We start from the raw sequence: 14,006 nt of genomic DNA, 5'->3' as shown, positions 1-14,006 counted from the left end.
CATATAAGGAAGTGGCGGGCGTAAGGGGGTTCTCTTGTTCTGGGAGGACGTCATATCACATCCTCCTACTCTAGGCGCGCAGAACAGCGATCGATTGTGCGCGGTGTCCCTGGGACACAGCGGATCACCGATCAACAGAAAGAGCCGAAGACGTCTGCTCTGTCACGTGATCAGCTGTGTTCAATCACAGCTGATCACATGTAAATAAGGAAATGCCGGCAGTTCTCTCCTCACCAGCTGTCATGCTGACAGCACGTGAGGAGAGAGCCAGTAATCGGCATTACTCAGAGGGGACATGTACACTGCTCAGCAGGGCACTGATGATCAGTGTAGCCCCATCAGTGCCACCTGTCAGTGCCCATCAATGCCACCTGTTAGTGCCAATCAATGCCACATATAAGTGCCTACCGGTGCACACCAATGCCACATATCAGTGACCATCTGAGCTGCCTTTCAGTGCCACCTATCAATGCCAGTCAGTGCCACCTATCAGTGCTGCCAATCAGTGTCAGTCAGCACCGTCTAACAGTGCCACCTATACGTGCTGCCTTTCAGTGCCCATCAGTGATGCCAGTCAGTGCCCATCAGTGCCACCTACCAGTGCCTCATCAGTGCCGCCTATCAGTGCCCATCACAGCAGCCTCATTAGCGCACATCAGTGAAGGAGAAAAATCACTTATTTACAAAATTTTATAACAGAAACTAAGAAAAAACATGTTTTTTCAGTTGTTTTTGGTTTGTTTAGCGAAAAATAAAAAACCCAGAGGTAATTAAATACCACCAAAATAAAGCTCTGTCTGAAAAAAATTACAAAAATTTCATTTGGGTACAGTGTTGCATGACCGCGCAATTGTCATTCAAAGTGCAACAGCGCTGAAAGCTGAAAATTGGCCTGGGCAGGAAGGGGGTATAAGTGCCCTGTAGGCAAGTGGTTAAATCGGATTTGATTTTTATTAAAATACAGTGAGGAACAGAAGTATTTGAACATCCTGCGATTTTGCAAGTTCTCCCACTTAGAAATCATGGAGGGGTCTGAAATTCACATTGTAGGTGCATTCCCACTCTGATAGACAGAATTTAAAAAAAAAACAAAAAAAAAAAAAAAAAAAAAACAGGAAATTACATTGTTTGATTTTTAAAGAATGTATTTGTCTTGCACTGCTGAACATAAGTATTTGAACACCTGAGAAAATCAGTGTTAATATTTGGTACAGAAGCTTTTGTTTGAAATTACAGAAATCAAATGTTTTCTGTAATTTTTGACCAGGTTTGCACACACTGCAACAGGGATTTTAGCCCACTCCTCCACACAGATCTCCTCTAGATCTGTCAGGTTTCGGGGCTGTTGCTGAGCAACACGGAGTTTCAGCTCCCTCCAAAGATGTTCTATTGGATTTAGGTCTGGAGACTGGCTAGGCCACTCCAGAACCTTGATATGCTTCTTACAGAGCCACTCCTTGGTTATCTTGGTTATCCTGGCTGTGTGCTTCAGGTCGTTGTCATGTTGGAAAACCCAGCCACGACTCATCTTCAATGCTCTGACTGAGGGAAGGAGGTTGTTGCTCAAAATCTCACAATAAATGGCCCCATTCATCCTCTCCTTAAAAACAGTGCAGTTGTCCTGTCCCCTTTGCAGAAAAGCACCCACAAAGCATGATGTTACCACCCCCATGTTTCACAGTAGGGATGGTGTTCTTGGGATGCAACTCATCTTTCTTTTTCCTCCAAACACGACGAGTGACGTTTAGACCAAAAAGTTCTACTTTGGTCTCATCTGACCATTTGACTTTCTCCCATGCATCCTCTGGATCATCCAGATGGTCATTGGCAAACTTCAGACGGGCCTGGACATGTGATGACTTGAGCAGGGGAACCTTCCGTGCAATCCATGATTTGAAACCATGACGGCGTAGTGTTCTACCGACAGTGACCTTTGAAACTGTGGTCCCAGCTCTCTTCATGTCATTGACCAGCTCCTCCCTTGTAATTCTGGGCTGATTCCTCACCTTTCTTATCATCAGTGATACCCCACGAGGTGAGATCTTGCATGGAGCCCCAGTCCGAGGCAGACTGACAGTCGTCTTTAGCCTCTTCCATTTTCTAACAATTGCTCCAACAGTTGATCTATTTTCACCAAACTGCTTGGCAATTGCCCCGTAGCCCTATCCAGCCTTGTGGAGGTCCACAATTTTGTCTCTGGTGTCTTTCGACAGCTCTTTGATCTTGCCCATGGTAGTAGTTTGCGTCTGACTGACTGTGGAGTGGACAGGTGTCTTTAACCTCCTCGGCGGTATGATTCTTTCCGATTTTTTGTGCTGAAAACGGTACCATTTTTTTGCATGGAAATATGTAGTTTTTTATTGTAGGCTGTAATTTTTAGGAATAACTCACTGAAATATGTACGAACAAGAGTCTAGTAAACATCCCAGGTAGGATAAAATTTGAAACACGAAATCATAAATTATAATTTAATAAATAATCATAAAAAATAATAATATAATAATAATAAATTTAATTCAATAATATAATCAAACCAAAAACACTGAAATTTTAAATACAGAGGCAAATTCGCACATCGCTGAGCAAAGTCGCAAAATCGTTTTCAGTGTCTGATGACGAATTTCCCCACGAATCATTATCACTCAATTCTGCAAGTGGTTCTGATTTACTATTGCTGTTCTCTAGCTGGTCTAAAACCGCTTTTGACGTAAAGGGACGCTTTTTGGACGCCGTGGACTTTTCTAAGTTTCCAGGCAGAAAGAACAGTCAAAATGCAGGCAGGGCACAGGACAAAGCAGTAGGGACAAAATGTATGTGAAATGCATTGAAACAGCAATGTTTTACTATGTAATAATCATTTAAAAAAAAGACATTTTTTAAATTTCAAATTTGCCGCCAGTTCCTGTGCCCGTACGTCCCGACGTCACAGGGACCGGAACACGGAAGCCGGATGCCGGCATCGGCCGGAGGAGATGGCCGGGGACGCTGCAGGGGACACATCGTGGGAGCGAAGGACAAGGTAAGTGCTGCAGGGACTCCATGAGCAACGCCGCATGGTAAGCCCGAGTGTAGCTCGGGGTTACCGCTTTTGGTACTGACATTTTACCCCGAGCTACACTCGGGAATACCTCTAAGGAGGTTAAAGAGCTCAGACAGGTGCTACTAAGTTAGATTAATGAGTGGAGTAGAGGTGGACTTTTTAAAGGCACAGTAACAGGTCTTTGAGAGCCAGAATTCTTGCTGTTTCTTAGGTGTTCAAATACTTATGTTCAGCGGTGCAAGACAAATAAATTCTTTAAAAATCATACAATGTGATTTCCTGATTTTTTTTTTTTTAAATTCTGTCTCTCAGAGTGGGAATGCACCTACAATGTGAATTTCAGACCCCTCCATGATTTCTAAGTGGGATAACTTGCAAAATCGCAGGGTGTTCAAATACTTCTGTTCCTCACTGTATATTTTAATAAAATGCTTTTGGAGTAAACATCTATCTAAAGATAGTTTTCTCTTTAAGATACATTAATAATTTAGTTAATTGAGCATGAAATGGAGCTTAGTTAAGTAGCATGAGTCTGTAATTTCAGCAATATTTACATTTTTGGTAAACTCATTCAATGAATCCAAGCTCTGCAAGCTGAGATAACATGCACTGCATTGATGCATTCACACAATTTCACAGTAACCATGAGAAAAAACATGAAATAAAAGAATTTGAGTAGTTCAACTATGTGTGATTAACCTATTAACCTAAAATCGGTTCCGATATCACTGTTTTACTAACCTGACAGCATATTATTCTAAAAAGGAAACCTTCATTTAGTTTTCAAATATTTAAGATTCTAACTACCAATAAGAATGAGTCAGATTCCTTACATTTAAAGAGCACCTGTCATTTTAAATCAATTATGGCAGCGCCTGTTAGCGGACATCCACTCACCTGCTGCCACCAGGTCTCTCCCCTTGTTGTGTCACTGCCACATCACCAGCCATCCCATTAAAGTGAATAGGACTGTCGGTGAGTCAACAGTGGGACAGAGATGACAGTTGCACTTTAAAAATTATGATTTAAATTGAGCCTTTTCACTAGTGATTTAAATCAAATCCACCCTGGAAAAATGTGCTGCATTCACATGAATAGGAACTGTAGACAGGAAGAGAAAGCAGAGAGATGTCCTCATCAATCTGTTTATGTTTCCTCACTGTCTAATCACAGGCTAGGGTTAGGAAGGCGACCCAGCCATCTTGCCAAACTGCAGCAGAGAAAGGTCAGGTTACCAGGTAGGCTGTGCAAAGTAGCAGGGCTGTATAGATCTCAACACTGCAGAGAAATAGATACAAGTCCTTTGGTAGCTCCAATGCATGTTGTTTGCCTGGAGTTCCAGCTTTAAAGGAATTACATAGGATTTACTGAAACTGAGCACCTACAAATAGCCGGTGATGCGGTTTTTTAATGAGTCTCTTGAACACAAGCCCGGCAGTTCTGCTCATCATGTAAAGAACCACAGGGAGTGCCTTTACTTGAGTTCATAGTGACAGCAACAGTGCCCAGGCATGTCTAAAATGGATAATTGGCTCTGGGACAATACACACAGTTCTTAGTACTGATTATTTGATAAATGAGGCCAAGTGAGCTTTGGGGGGTGGGTGGGGGGAAGTAAACATAAGTAATGTGGTTGCATAAGTGTGCTCACCCTCTTATAACTGGGGATGTAGCTGTGTTCGGAATTAAGGAATCACATTCAAGATCATGTTAAATAGGAGTCAGTACACACCTGCCATCATTTAAAGTGCCTCTGATTAACCCCAATAAAGTTCAGCTGTTCTAATAAGTCTTTCCTGACATTTTCTTAGTCACATCCTACAGCAAAAGCCATGGTCCGCAGAGAGCTTCCAAAGCATCAGAGAGATCTTATTGTTAAAAGGTATCAGTCAGGAGAAGGGTACAAAATAATTTCCAAGGCATTAGATATACCATGGAACACAGTGAAGACAATCATCATTAAGTGGAGACAATATAGCGCAACAGTGACATTACTAAGAACTGGACGTCCCTCCAAAATTGATGAAAAGACGAGAAGAAAACTGGTCTTGGGGGCTGCCAAGAAGCCTACAGCAACATTAAAAGGAGCTGCAGGAATATCTGGCAAGTACTGGCTGTGTGCTACATGTGATAATCTCTGGTATTCTTTATATGTCTGGGCTATGGGGTAGAGTGACAAGATGGAAGCCTTTTTATACGAAGAAAAACATCCAAACCTGGCTAAATATTGCAAAAACACATCTGAAGTCTCCCAAAAGCATGTGGGAAAATGTGTTATGGTTTGATGAAACCAAGGTTGAACTTTTTGACCATAATTCCAAAAGATATGTTTGGCGCAAAAACAACATTGCACATCACCAAAAGAACACCATACCCACAGTGAAGCATGGTGGTGGCAGCATCATGCTTTTGGGGGCTGTTTTTCTTCACCTGGAACTGGGCCCTTAGTTAGGGTAGAGGGAATTATGAACAGTTCCAAATACCAGTCAATATTGGCACAAAACCTTGAGGCTTCTGCTAGAAAGCTAAACATGAAGAGGAACTTCATCTTTCAGCATGACAAGGACCCAAAGCATACATCCAAATCAACAAAGGAATGGCTTCACCAGAAGAAGATTAAAGTTTTGGAATGGCCCAGCCAGAGCCCAGACCTGAATCCGAATGAAAATCTGTGGGATGATATGAAGAGGGCTGTGCACAGGAGATGCTTTACAATCTGACAGATTTGGTGTGTTTTTGCAAACAAGAGTGGGCATATATTGCCAAGTCAATATGTGCCATGCTGATAGACTCATACCCAAAAAGACTGAGTACTGTAATAAAATCAAAAGGTGCTTTAACAAAGTATTATTTTAAGGGTGTGCACACTTATGCAACCATATTATTTTAGTTTTTTATTTTTACTTCCCTCCACCTAAAAGATTTCAGTTTGTTGTTCAACTGAGTTGTACAGTTTATAGGTTACATTAAAGGTGGAAAAAGTTCTGAAATGATTTGTCTTTGTCTCACAGAAACCTGACTGTGATCTATATATATATATATATATATATATATATATATATATATATATATATGTATATATACACACACACACGATTAATACAGGATGTCATATTTTAGTATTGAGAGATTTTTAAACAAATGTAGAAAAGGATGAATACATACCTTTACATTATCTGATTTCAGTTCTGATTCTGTGTACAATCCCTTGAAAAATCCAGTAGTTCTCATAACCTGAGACAACACATTTGCCATAAATGTCAAGTTTAGAAAACAATGATACACAGTAACACAAATCAATTACAGTATTAATTATTTTCACTGCACTTACAGTGCAAGCAATCCAAACTATTTATCCTTTTATGGTATAGAGTAGGAAAGGGGTAAAACCCTATCAGGTTTTTTTTTGCTGCCTGCCCTTGCCTACTACTAAAAATAAAATATATTTTTAAAAAAAGGTCACCTTTACAACCATTAACTGCTAAACTTTTCCTCCTGAATGGTTGCTGTGGGTCACAGCATGTAATTTTTTGTAACTTTATCAAACCATATCCACAGAGTGGCCATATCCATACTTGCACGTATGTGTGTTATTCTGATATTTTTTTTTATTAAATTAACAAGCATGTTATACTCACCTGCTCTGTGCAACAGTATTGCACAGAGTGGCCCCGATCCTCCTCTTTTTGGGTCTCCCACCAGTGATCCTGGCTCCTCCTCTGTGTGTCCCCAACATCCCGAGCTGTGTATCTATGGAACCACACTCCATACACTTACCCAGTGGGACTTAGTCCAGCCCCCCACTTGAATTTGATTGACAGCTGCAGGAGCTCAAGTGCTGTGCGAAGAGGAAGCAAGGGGAGAAAAGATGCAGCCATGCACAGCGCTGGATTTCATCTCCCCTCTCTTCCCCTTCACACAGGGAAGGGGGGAGGGCATAAAAATAAAAAAAACGTTTTTTACCCTAATAAAAGGAATGTATTAAGGTAAAAAACATTTTTAGCTGTAGTATCACTTTAAGGTTTAATAAGAGTAAACTGGGAAAACTTCAAACTGATTACTGAGCGGCGTTATCCATATAAACCCTTCAACATTAAAGAATAAACAAAGACTGTTGGTAAATAAAGAAAAGCATTCTAAAGGGAACTTGGTAGGAGAGGAATACATAGGCTGCCATTGCTGACCTCCTGAAAATGCCTTCACTGGATTTAATATTTTTGTCAAGTTTTTTTTTAGAATTGTGGTGTGGCGGTAGCTTATGCTAAAAAAATGGGCCAACTTATATAATGTACTTTATTGTGTAAAATAACACACATTAATGTGCACATAGTAATGCTAAGCAAAACGCTACAGATTTGTGAAGGGGCTTAAATCTATATTTTCTATATATTGAGATTACATTGACTAATCCTTTCTGCATGCTTGCTAAATACAGAGAAGTGCGGTTATAAAATACAAGACAAAGGTATCGTGAATGTGGAATAATATGAAATGACAGGGATGGAGATGTCATGGAAATCTATAAAAATTGGGTGCAGGTGTAGACAGTCTCTTGTTTGCTTGTATTTTAACAGGATGACATAATTTACACATATTCCCAATAAATAGATTGTTATTACCAGAATCCTATCCATACACTGTCTACATTTTCTGAACAATCTACCATGTTCTAACTTAAAGCAGGTAGATACAGTGGGGCAAAAAAGTATTTAGTCAGCCACCAATTGTGCAAGTTCTCCCACTTAAAAAGATGAGAGAGGCCTGTAATTGGCATCATATGTAGACCTCAACTATGAGAGACAAAATGAGAACAAAAATCCAGACAATCACATTGGCTAATTTGGAAAGAATTTATTTGCAAATTATGGTGGAAAATAAGTATTTGGTCAATATCAAAAGTTCATGTCAATACTTTGTTATATATCCTTTGTTGGCAATGACAGAGGTCAAACGTTTCCTGTAAGTCTTCACAAGGTTGGCACACGCTGTTGCTGGCATGTTGGCCCATTCCTCCATGCAGATCTCCTCTAGAGCAGTGATGTTTTGGGGCTGTCGCTGGGCAACACGGACTTTCAACTCCCTCCAAAGGTTTTCTATAGGGTTGAGATCTGGAGACTGGCTAGGCCACTCCAGGACCTTGAAATGCTTCTTACGAAGCCACTCCTTCGTTGCCTGGGCGGTATGTTTGGGATCATTGTCATGTTGGAAGACCCAGCCACGTTTCATCTTCAATGCCCTTGCTGATGGAAGGAGGTTTGCACTCAAAATCTCACAATACATGGCCCCATTCATTCTGTCCTGTACATGGATCAGTCGTACTGGTCCCTTTGCGGAGAAACAGCCCCAAAGCATGATGTTGCCACCCCCATGCTTCACAGTAGGTATGGTGTTCTTTGGATGCAACTCAGCATTCTCTCTCCTCCAAACACAACGAGTTGTGTTTCTACCAAACAGTTCTATTTTGGTTTCATCTGACCATATGACATTCTCCCAATCCTCTTCTGGATCATCGAAATGCTCTCTAGCAAACTTCAGACGGGCCCGGACATGTACTGGCTTAAGCAGGGGGACACGCCTGGCACTGCAGGATCTGAGTCCCTGGCGGCGTAGTGTGTTACTGATGGTAGCCTTTGTTACGTTGGTCCCAGCTCTCTGCAGGTCATTCACTAGGTCCCCCCGTGTGGTCCTGGGATTTTTGTTCACCATTCTTGTGATCATTTTGACCCCACGGGGTGAGATCTCCCAGATCGAGGGAGATTATCAGTGGTCTTGTATGTCTTCCATTTTCTAATTATTGCTCCCACAGTTGATTTGTTCACACTAAGTTGCTTGCCTATTGCAGATTCAGTCTTCCCAGCCTGGTGCAGGTCTACAATTTTGTTTCTGGTGTCCTTCGACAGCTCTTTGGTCTTCACCATAGTGGAGTTTGGAGTGTGACTGTTTGAGGTTGTGGACAGGTGTCTTTTATACTGATAACAAGTTCAAACAGGTGCCATTGATACAGGTAATGAGTGCAGGACAGAGGAGCCTCTTAAAGAAGAAGGTACAGGTCTGTGAGAGCCGGAAATCTTGCTTGTTTGTAGGTGACCAAATACTTATTTTCCACCATAATTTGCAAATAAATTATTTTCAAATCAGCCAATGTGATTGTCTGGATTTTTTTTCTCATTTTGTCTCTCATAGTTGAGGTCTACCTATGATGCCAATTACAGGCCTCTCTCATCTTTTTAAGTGGGAGAACTTGTACAATTGGTGGCTGACTAAATACTTTTTTGCCCCACTGTATAAGGGACCAACTTTAATACAGTATATAATTTTTTAAAAACAGACAGGCATATTAGACTTAGGATGTAAACAAATTTGACTTCACACACACAAGCAGAAGAACCAATGTTGTACAGAAAAGAATTGGTGCATCCTCTCACCAGATTGCCAACAGTACAAACAAATGGCAACCACCCCGCACTGGACACCCAGCAGCTCCTTGCTGCAAATGCCAGTAATAGGTTGGGATGGTTGCCATTTGTTTGTACCATTGGTGAACTGGTGAGGGGATGCACTGGATAACTTCGCTGCCATTGTGCTATATGCTGGGGGTCCAGTGCAATCCTATATCTTTAAGGAGGAGTGGGCTCCCTCCAGTCTATCCATGACTATATATGTGCTCCAACTTTGGAGACTCAAAATTTATAAAGTTAGGACTGCAGTACACTGGGGAGCCGTGAAGTGGCCTCTGCAGCTTATGTATATATTTGCAAACTAAACCCCTTTTTTTAATGTGGACAGGAAGGCTAAGTACACACTAGCTTTGTCAGCAGGCATTAGGGAAGTGTTTTTAATGTTCCTCAAATGCCTATGAAAATTCTACACATAGCAGCACACAGTGCTGCTCACACTGAAGCGTTAGCGTCGTGGCAAAATTGACGCCTCATGTTGAATCAAAAGGAGTTGAAGCCTCCCATTCAAGTCTATGGTGACACTCCTCAAATGCCTGGCAGGCGTTTGTGAGGCAGTTGTGGAGCGTTAATACCATTATCTTTATTATAGGTGTTTGTGGTGTGGTTTTAACACATGGCAAACGCCTCAAATATGTGCATTGGGCATTTGGGGAGCGTTAAAACGCTTCCCAAATGCCCGTCTAACACCTGTGAAACGCTATAGGGGCATTTGGCAAAAGTTAGAAAGTAGTCAAGTGTGAACAAGCCCTTAGACAGGACAATTCAGTTTGCTGCAAGCTGGCTGGTAGGTGAGCTGGGAATTTTTGTTTGTTGTTTTTTGACATGCGTTACCCTTCCATGTGCTCCTTGCTACAAATGCTAGTTATAGGTTGGGGTGGTTGCCACTTGTTTGTACTGAGGATCTGAACATGCCTAAGCTCATTGTTGGTCCCTAGTTCATCTCAGGAGTGAGCAAGAGAGGGTGGCTCTGTACCTACATACAGTGGTACCATGGGGAACGAATGTAGTCACCTTCTAACAGGAAGTTGGATCACAGCAGCAAAAAAAGGAATTTGGAGATTTGAAGGAGGATGAGAGCAATAAAAGGCAGCTATCTAAGGTAAAGTAGACCTTCATACTAACTGGGAAGTTGTCCTCCCCCCACCCTCTTTTTTGTTCTAAGCCCTTCTATTGTTTTCAGACTGGGTTCACACTAATGCGGTGCGGGACACCACATGTAATTTGCACAGGAATCACACCGCATTCCTGTGCGAATTACATCTGATACATTTTTTTTATGGCTCAAATCCCATCGCATTGGCACCAAAAAGGCACAGGACCCTTTTTTTTCCATCCGCACCTGAATCACATCACATGGGTGTTCTCACTCATGCGATTTCTGGCAATCGCACTGCATTTTGCAATCTGTTTCAGGGTGTCATTGAAGTTTAACATTGACACCCACACCAGATTGCATGAACGTAGTGTGGAGCGTGAAATGCACAGCATATGCAGCCTTTCCCTAACTGCATCAGTGTGAACCCGGTCTTAGTCAAGGAAGCTGCCATCTTGGCCTCTGTTTGATCTTCAACTGCCATGGTGCTGCACTAGGGTTGCCACCTCATCCCTTTAAAACTGAACAAATATTAATTACACAGGTTCTGTAGCTGATTAAGGTGGTAATTAAACTCACAGTGCCTTATCTGCATTAACCTCCCTAGCGGTCTGATTATGTCAGTATTTCTGTGCTCAAAGCGGTACATTGTTTTCAATGGAAATATGTTGTTTTTTTATTGTAGGCCTGTAATTCTTAGGAATAACTCACTGAAATCTGTCTGAACAAGAGTCTAGTAAACATCCCGGGTATGTTAAAATTTGAAACACAAAATCATAAATTCTAATATAATAATCATAAAAAATAATAATATAATAATAAATTTAATTCAATAATATAATCAAACCAAAAAACACTGAAATATGAAATATAGCGCCAAGTTCGCACATCATTGAGCAAAGTCACAAAATCGTTTTCAGTGTCTGATGACAAATTTTCCCTCGAATCATTATCACTCAATTCTGCAAGTAGTTCTAATTCACTATCGCTGTTCTCTAGCTAGTCTAAAACCGCTTTTGACCTAAAGGGACGCTTTTTGGATGCCATGGACATTTCTCAGTGTCCAGGCAGAAAGAAAAAAAAATGCAGGCAGGGCACTGGACAAAGCACTCGGGACAAAATGTATGTGAAATGGTTTGATACAGTAATGTTATACTATCAGATTTTAGAGTATTGAGTGAATGTCACATTTTTACATTTTTGAATTTCCTGTCAGTTCAAGCCCCCGTACGTCCTGACGTCGGCATTGGCCAGAGGAGATAGCCAGAGACGCTGCAGGGGGGACATCGCAAGAGCGCAGGACAAGGTAAGAGCTTGAGAGATCCCAGAGCAATGCTGCAGGGGGGACATCGCGGGAGCGCAGGACAAGGTAAGAGCTTGAGAGATCCCAGAGCAATGCTGCAGGGGGGACATCGCGGGAGCACAGGACAAGCTAAGTGCTTGAGAGATCCCAGAGCAATGCTGCAGGGGGGACATCGCGGGAGCACAGGACAAGTACTTGAGAGATCCCAGAGCAATGCTGCAGGGGGGACATCGCGGGAGCGCAGGACAAGGTGGGTGCTTGAGAGATCCCAGAGTAATGCTGCAGGGGGGACATCGCGGGAGCACAGGACAAGGTAAGTGCTTGAGAGATCCCAGAGCAATGCTGCAGGGGGGACATCGCGGGAGCACAGGACAAGGTAAGTGCTTGAGAGATCCCAGAGCAATGCTGCAGGGGGGACATTGCGGGAGCGCAAGACAAGGTAAGTGCTTGAGAGATCCCAGAGTAATGCTGCAGGGGGACATCGCGGGAGCACAGGACAAGGTATGTGCTTGAGAGATCCCAGAGCAATGCTGCAGGGGGACATCGCGGGAGCGCAGGACAAGGTAAGTGCTTGAGAGATCCCAGAGCAATGCTGCAGAGGGGACATCGCGGGAGCGCAGGACAAGGTAAGTGCTTGAGAGATCCCAGAGCAATGCTGCAGGGTAATCACGGGTGTAGCTCTGGGTTACCGCTTTTGGTACTGAAAGTTAACCCCGAGCTACACTCGGGAATACCGCCAGGGGGGTTAAATTATCCTCAGAACCTGTATAATCAATGTGTTCAGTTTTAAAGGGATGAGGTGGCAACACGTGATACTGCACATGTGATCAGGTATGACACCAGCCATTTGATGGTTTGCCAGTTAGGTTGAGAGCACAAGCAAATGTGACAGTTGGCATTCCCGGCACGTTCCGGAAATGTAACTGTTGTTTTTTTTTTTTAAATCGCTGAGTTTAGTTCCGCTTTAAGTACTTCTGTTTGGTTTGCCTAGGTGAGACTTTGTACCTGCCCCCGATGTGTGTGCAGATGTGCCGCAGGGCTCTGATCCCAGTACCCACGCACGCACAAAGACCACTAAGCCGGAGACCTTCCTTGTCTTTGCTCGTGTGCAGCATTTTCCCGCCTTGAGTGCAGATACACCGACAGGACCTGAAGGCTGGGCAGAGCCCATAGGCACACGCCAAAATGGTGGCACCAGGGGGCGGAGCCACTCCACTGAAGGTCTGCTTTAGGAATACATACTTAGATAGGATTTTTCTAGTTCAGTATCAGGTGGTCCATATGGCTCCCGTCCCTCCCGGCTCCATATGGCTCCTGTCCCTCCCGGCTCCATATGGCTGTGCCTACATAGAGAAGAGTCCAGGCAACCCTTGGCTCTCTCTATAGAAGCACTACAAATCCCAGCACACCATTCTGACACTGCTGGTTCTAGAAGAAAGTTGTCCGGTCGCCCGGCTCTCACCTCGGTCAGAATGTCATGCAGGTAACGGAAAGGCGGCTTGCCCAGCAGTTTATCGGTGAGCGGGGGCTTCCTGATCACCTTCCCCAGAATGTCCTGTGTGCGCCGGATCACCGCGGCCTCCATCCCGGAGACCGGGCCTGTGAACCGGCAGAGGTACGGCGGAGCGACCTCTCTACTCCCAGGCTTGCTTCACCGACTCCCGCTCCTCGTTGACAACCGTCTCCAGGGCTCGGTTACTGTGTTCTCAGCACCGGCCAGTTCTTCCCTTCCCACAATCCCTTTCGAATGCAGTTGTGCGCATGCACCGCCTCCGCCGTTACCAAGCGTCCGCCACCATGGAAACGGACGGCAACACAACCAGGGGTGGGACCAGGCTATACAGTCTAGATAGGCGAGTGACGTCATTCTGTCAGAACACCAGCCTGTTGTGATGGTGGGATACTGCTCAGTCATTCTGTATCTGCTTATGTCTTTATTGCATGGAAGAGAACCTACAAATCAGTATTACCCCCCAATTGCTGTGTTGTAGAGGATCTTCACCTTGTATGAAAACATATAGAAGTCAGAAGCTACAGACACTGTAGCTGCTGACTTTTATGAAAAGGACACTTACCTGTCCAGGGATCCAGCGCCATCCTCACCCAAATCAG

General features: G+C 43.4%; 1 protein-coding gene across 1 annotated transcript in view; it reads right to left on the bottom strand.

Moving 5' to 3' along the window:
• The window catches only part of IFT54 (intraflagellar transport 54), an 85,142-nt gene extending 71,514 nt beyond the window's left edge, over positions 1 to 13,628 (bottom strand). Inside the window, exons 1-2 of the mRNA XM_089693172.1 lie at positions 13,357 to 13,628; positions 6,206 to 6,274 (exon numbers count right to left, since the gene is read on the bottom strand). Of these exons, the coding sequence (XP_089549298.1) occupies positions 6,206 to 6,274; positions 13,357 to 13,479 (192 nt within the window). The 5' untranslated portion in view covers positions 13,480 to 13,628. The remainder of the gene's footprint in view (positions 1 to 6,205; positions 6,275 to 13,356) is intronic.
• Positions 13,629 to 14,006: the final 378 nt, after the last annotated feature.

Source organism: Staurois parvus, unplaced genomic scaffold (assembly GCF_062004578.1).
Source record: "Staurois parvus isolate SC_StPar_1 unplaced genomic scaffold, SC_StPar_1.0 ptg000616l, whole genome shotgun sequence".
NCBI classification, from domain to species: domain Eukaryota; kingdom Metazoa; phylum Chordata; class Amphibia; order Anura; family Ranidae; genus Staurois; species Staurois parvus.
Note: the sequence above shows the minus strand (reverse complement) of the source record. Positions and strands in the feature narration are given on the sequence as shown.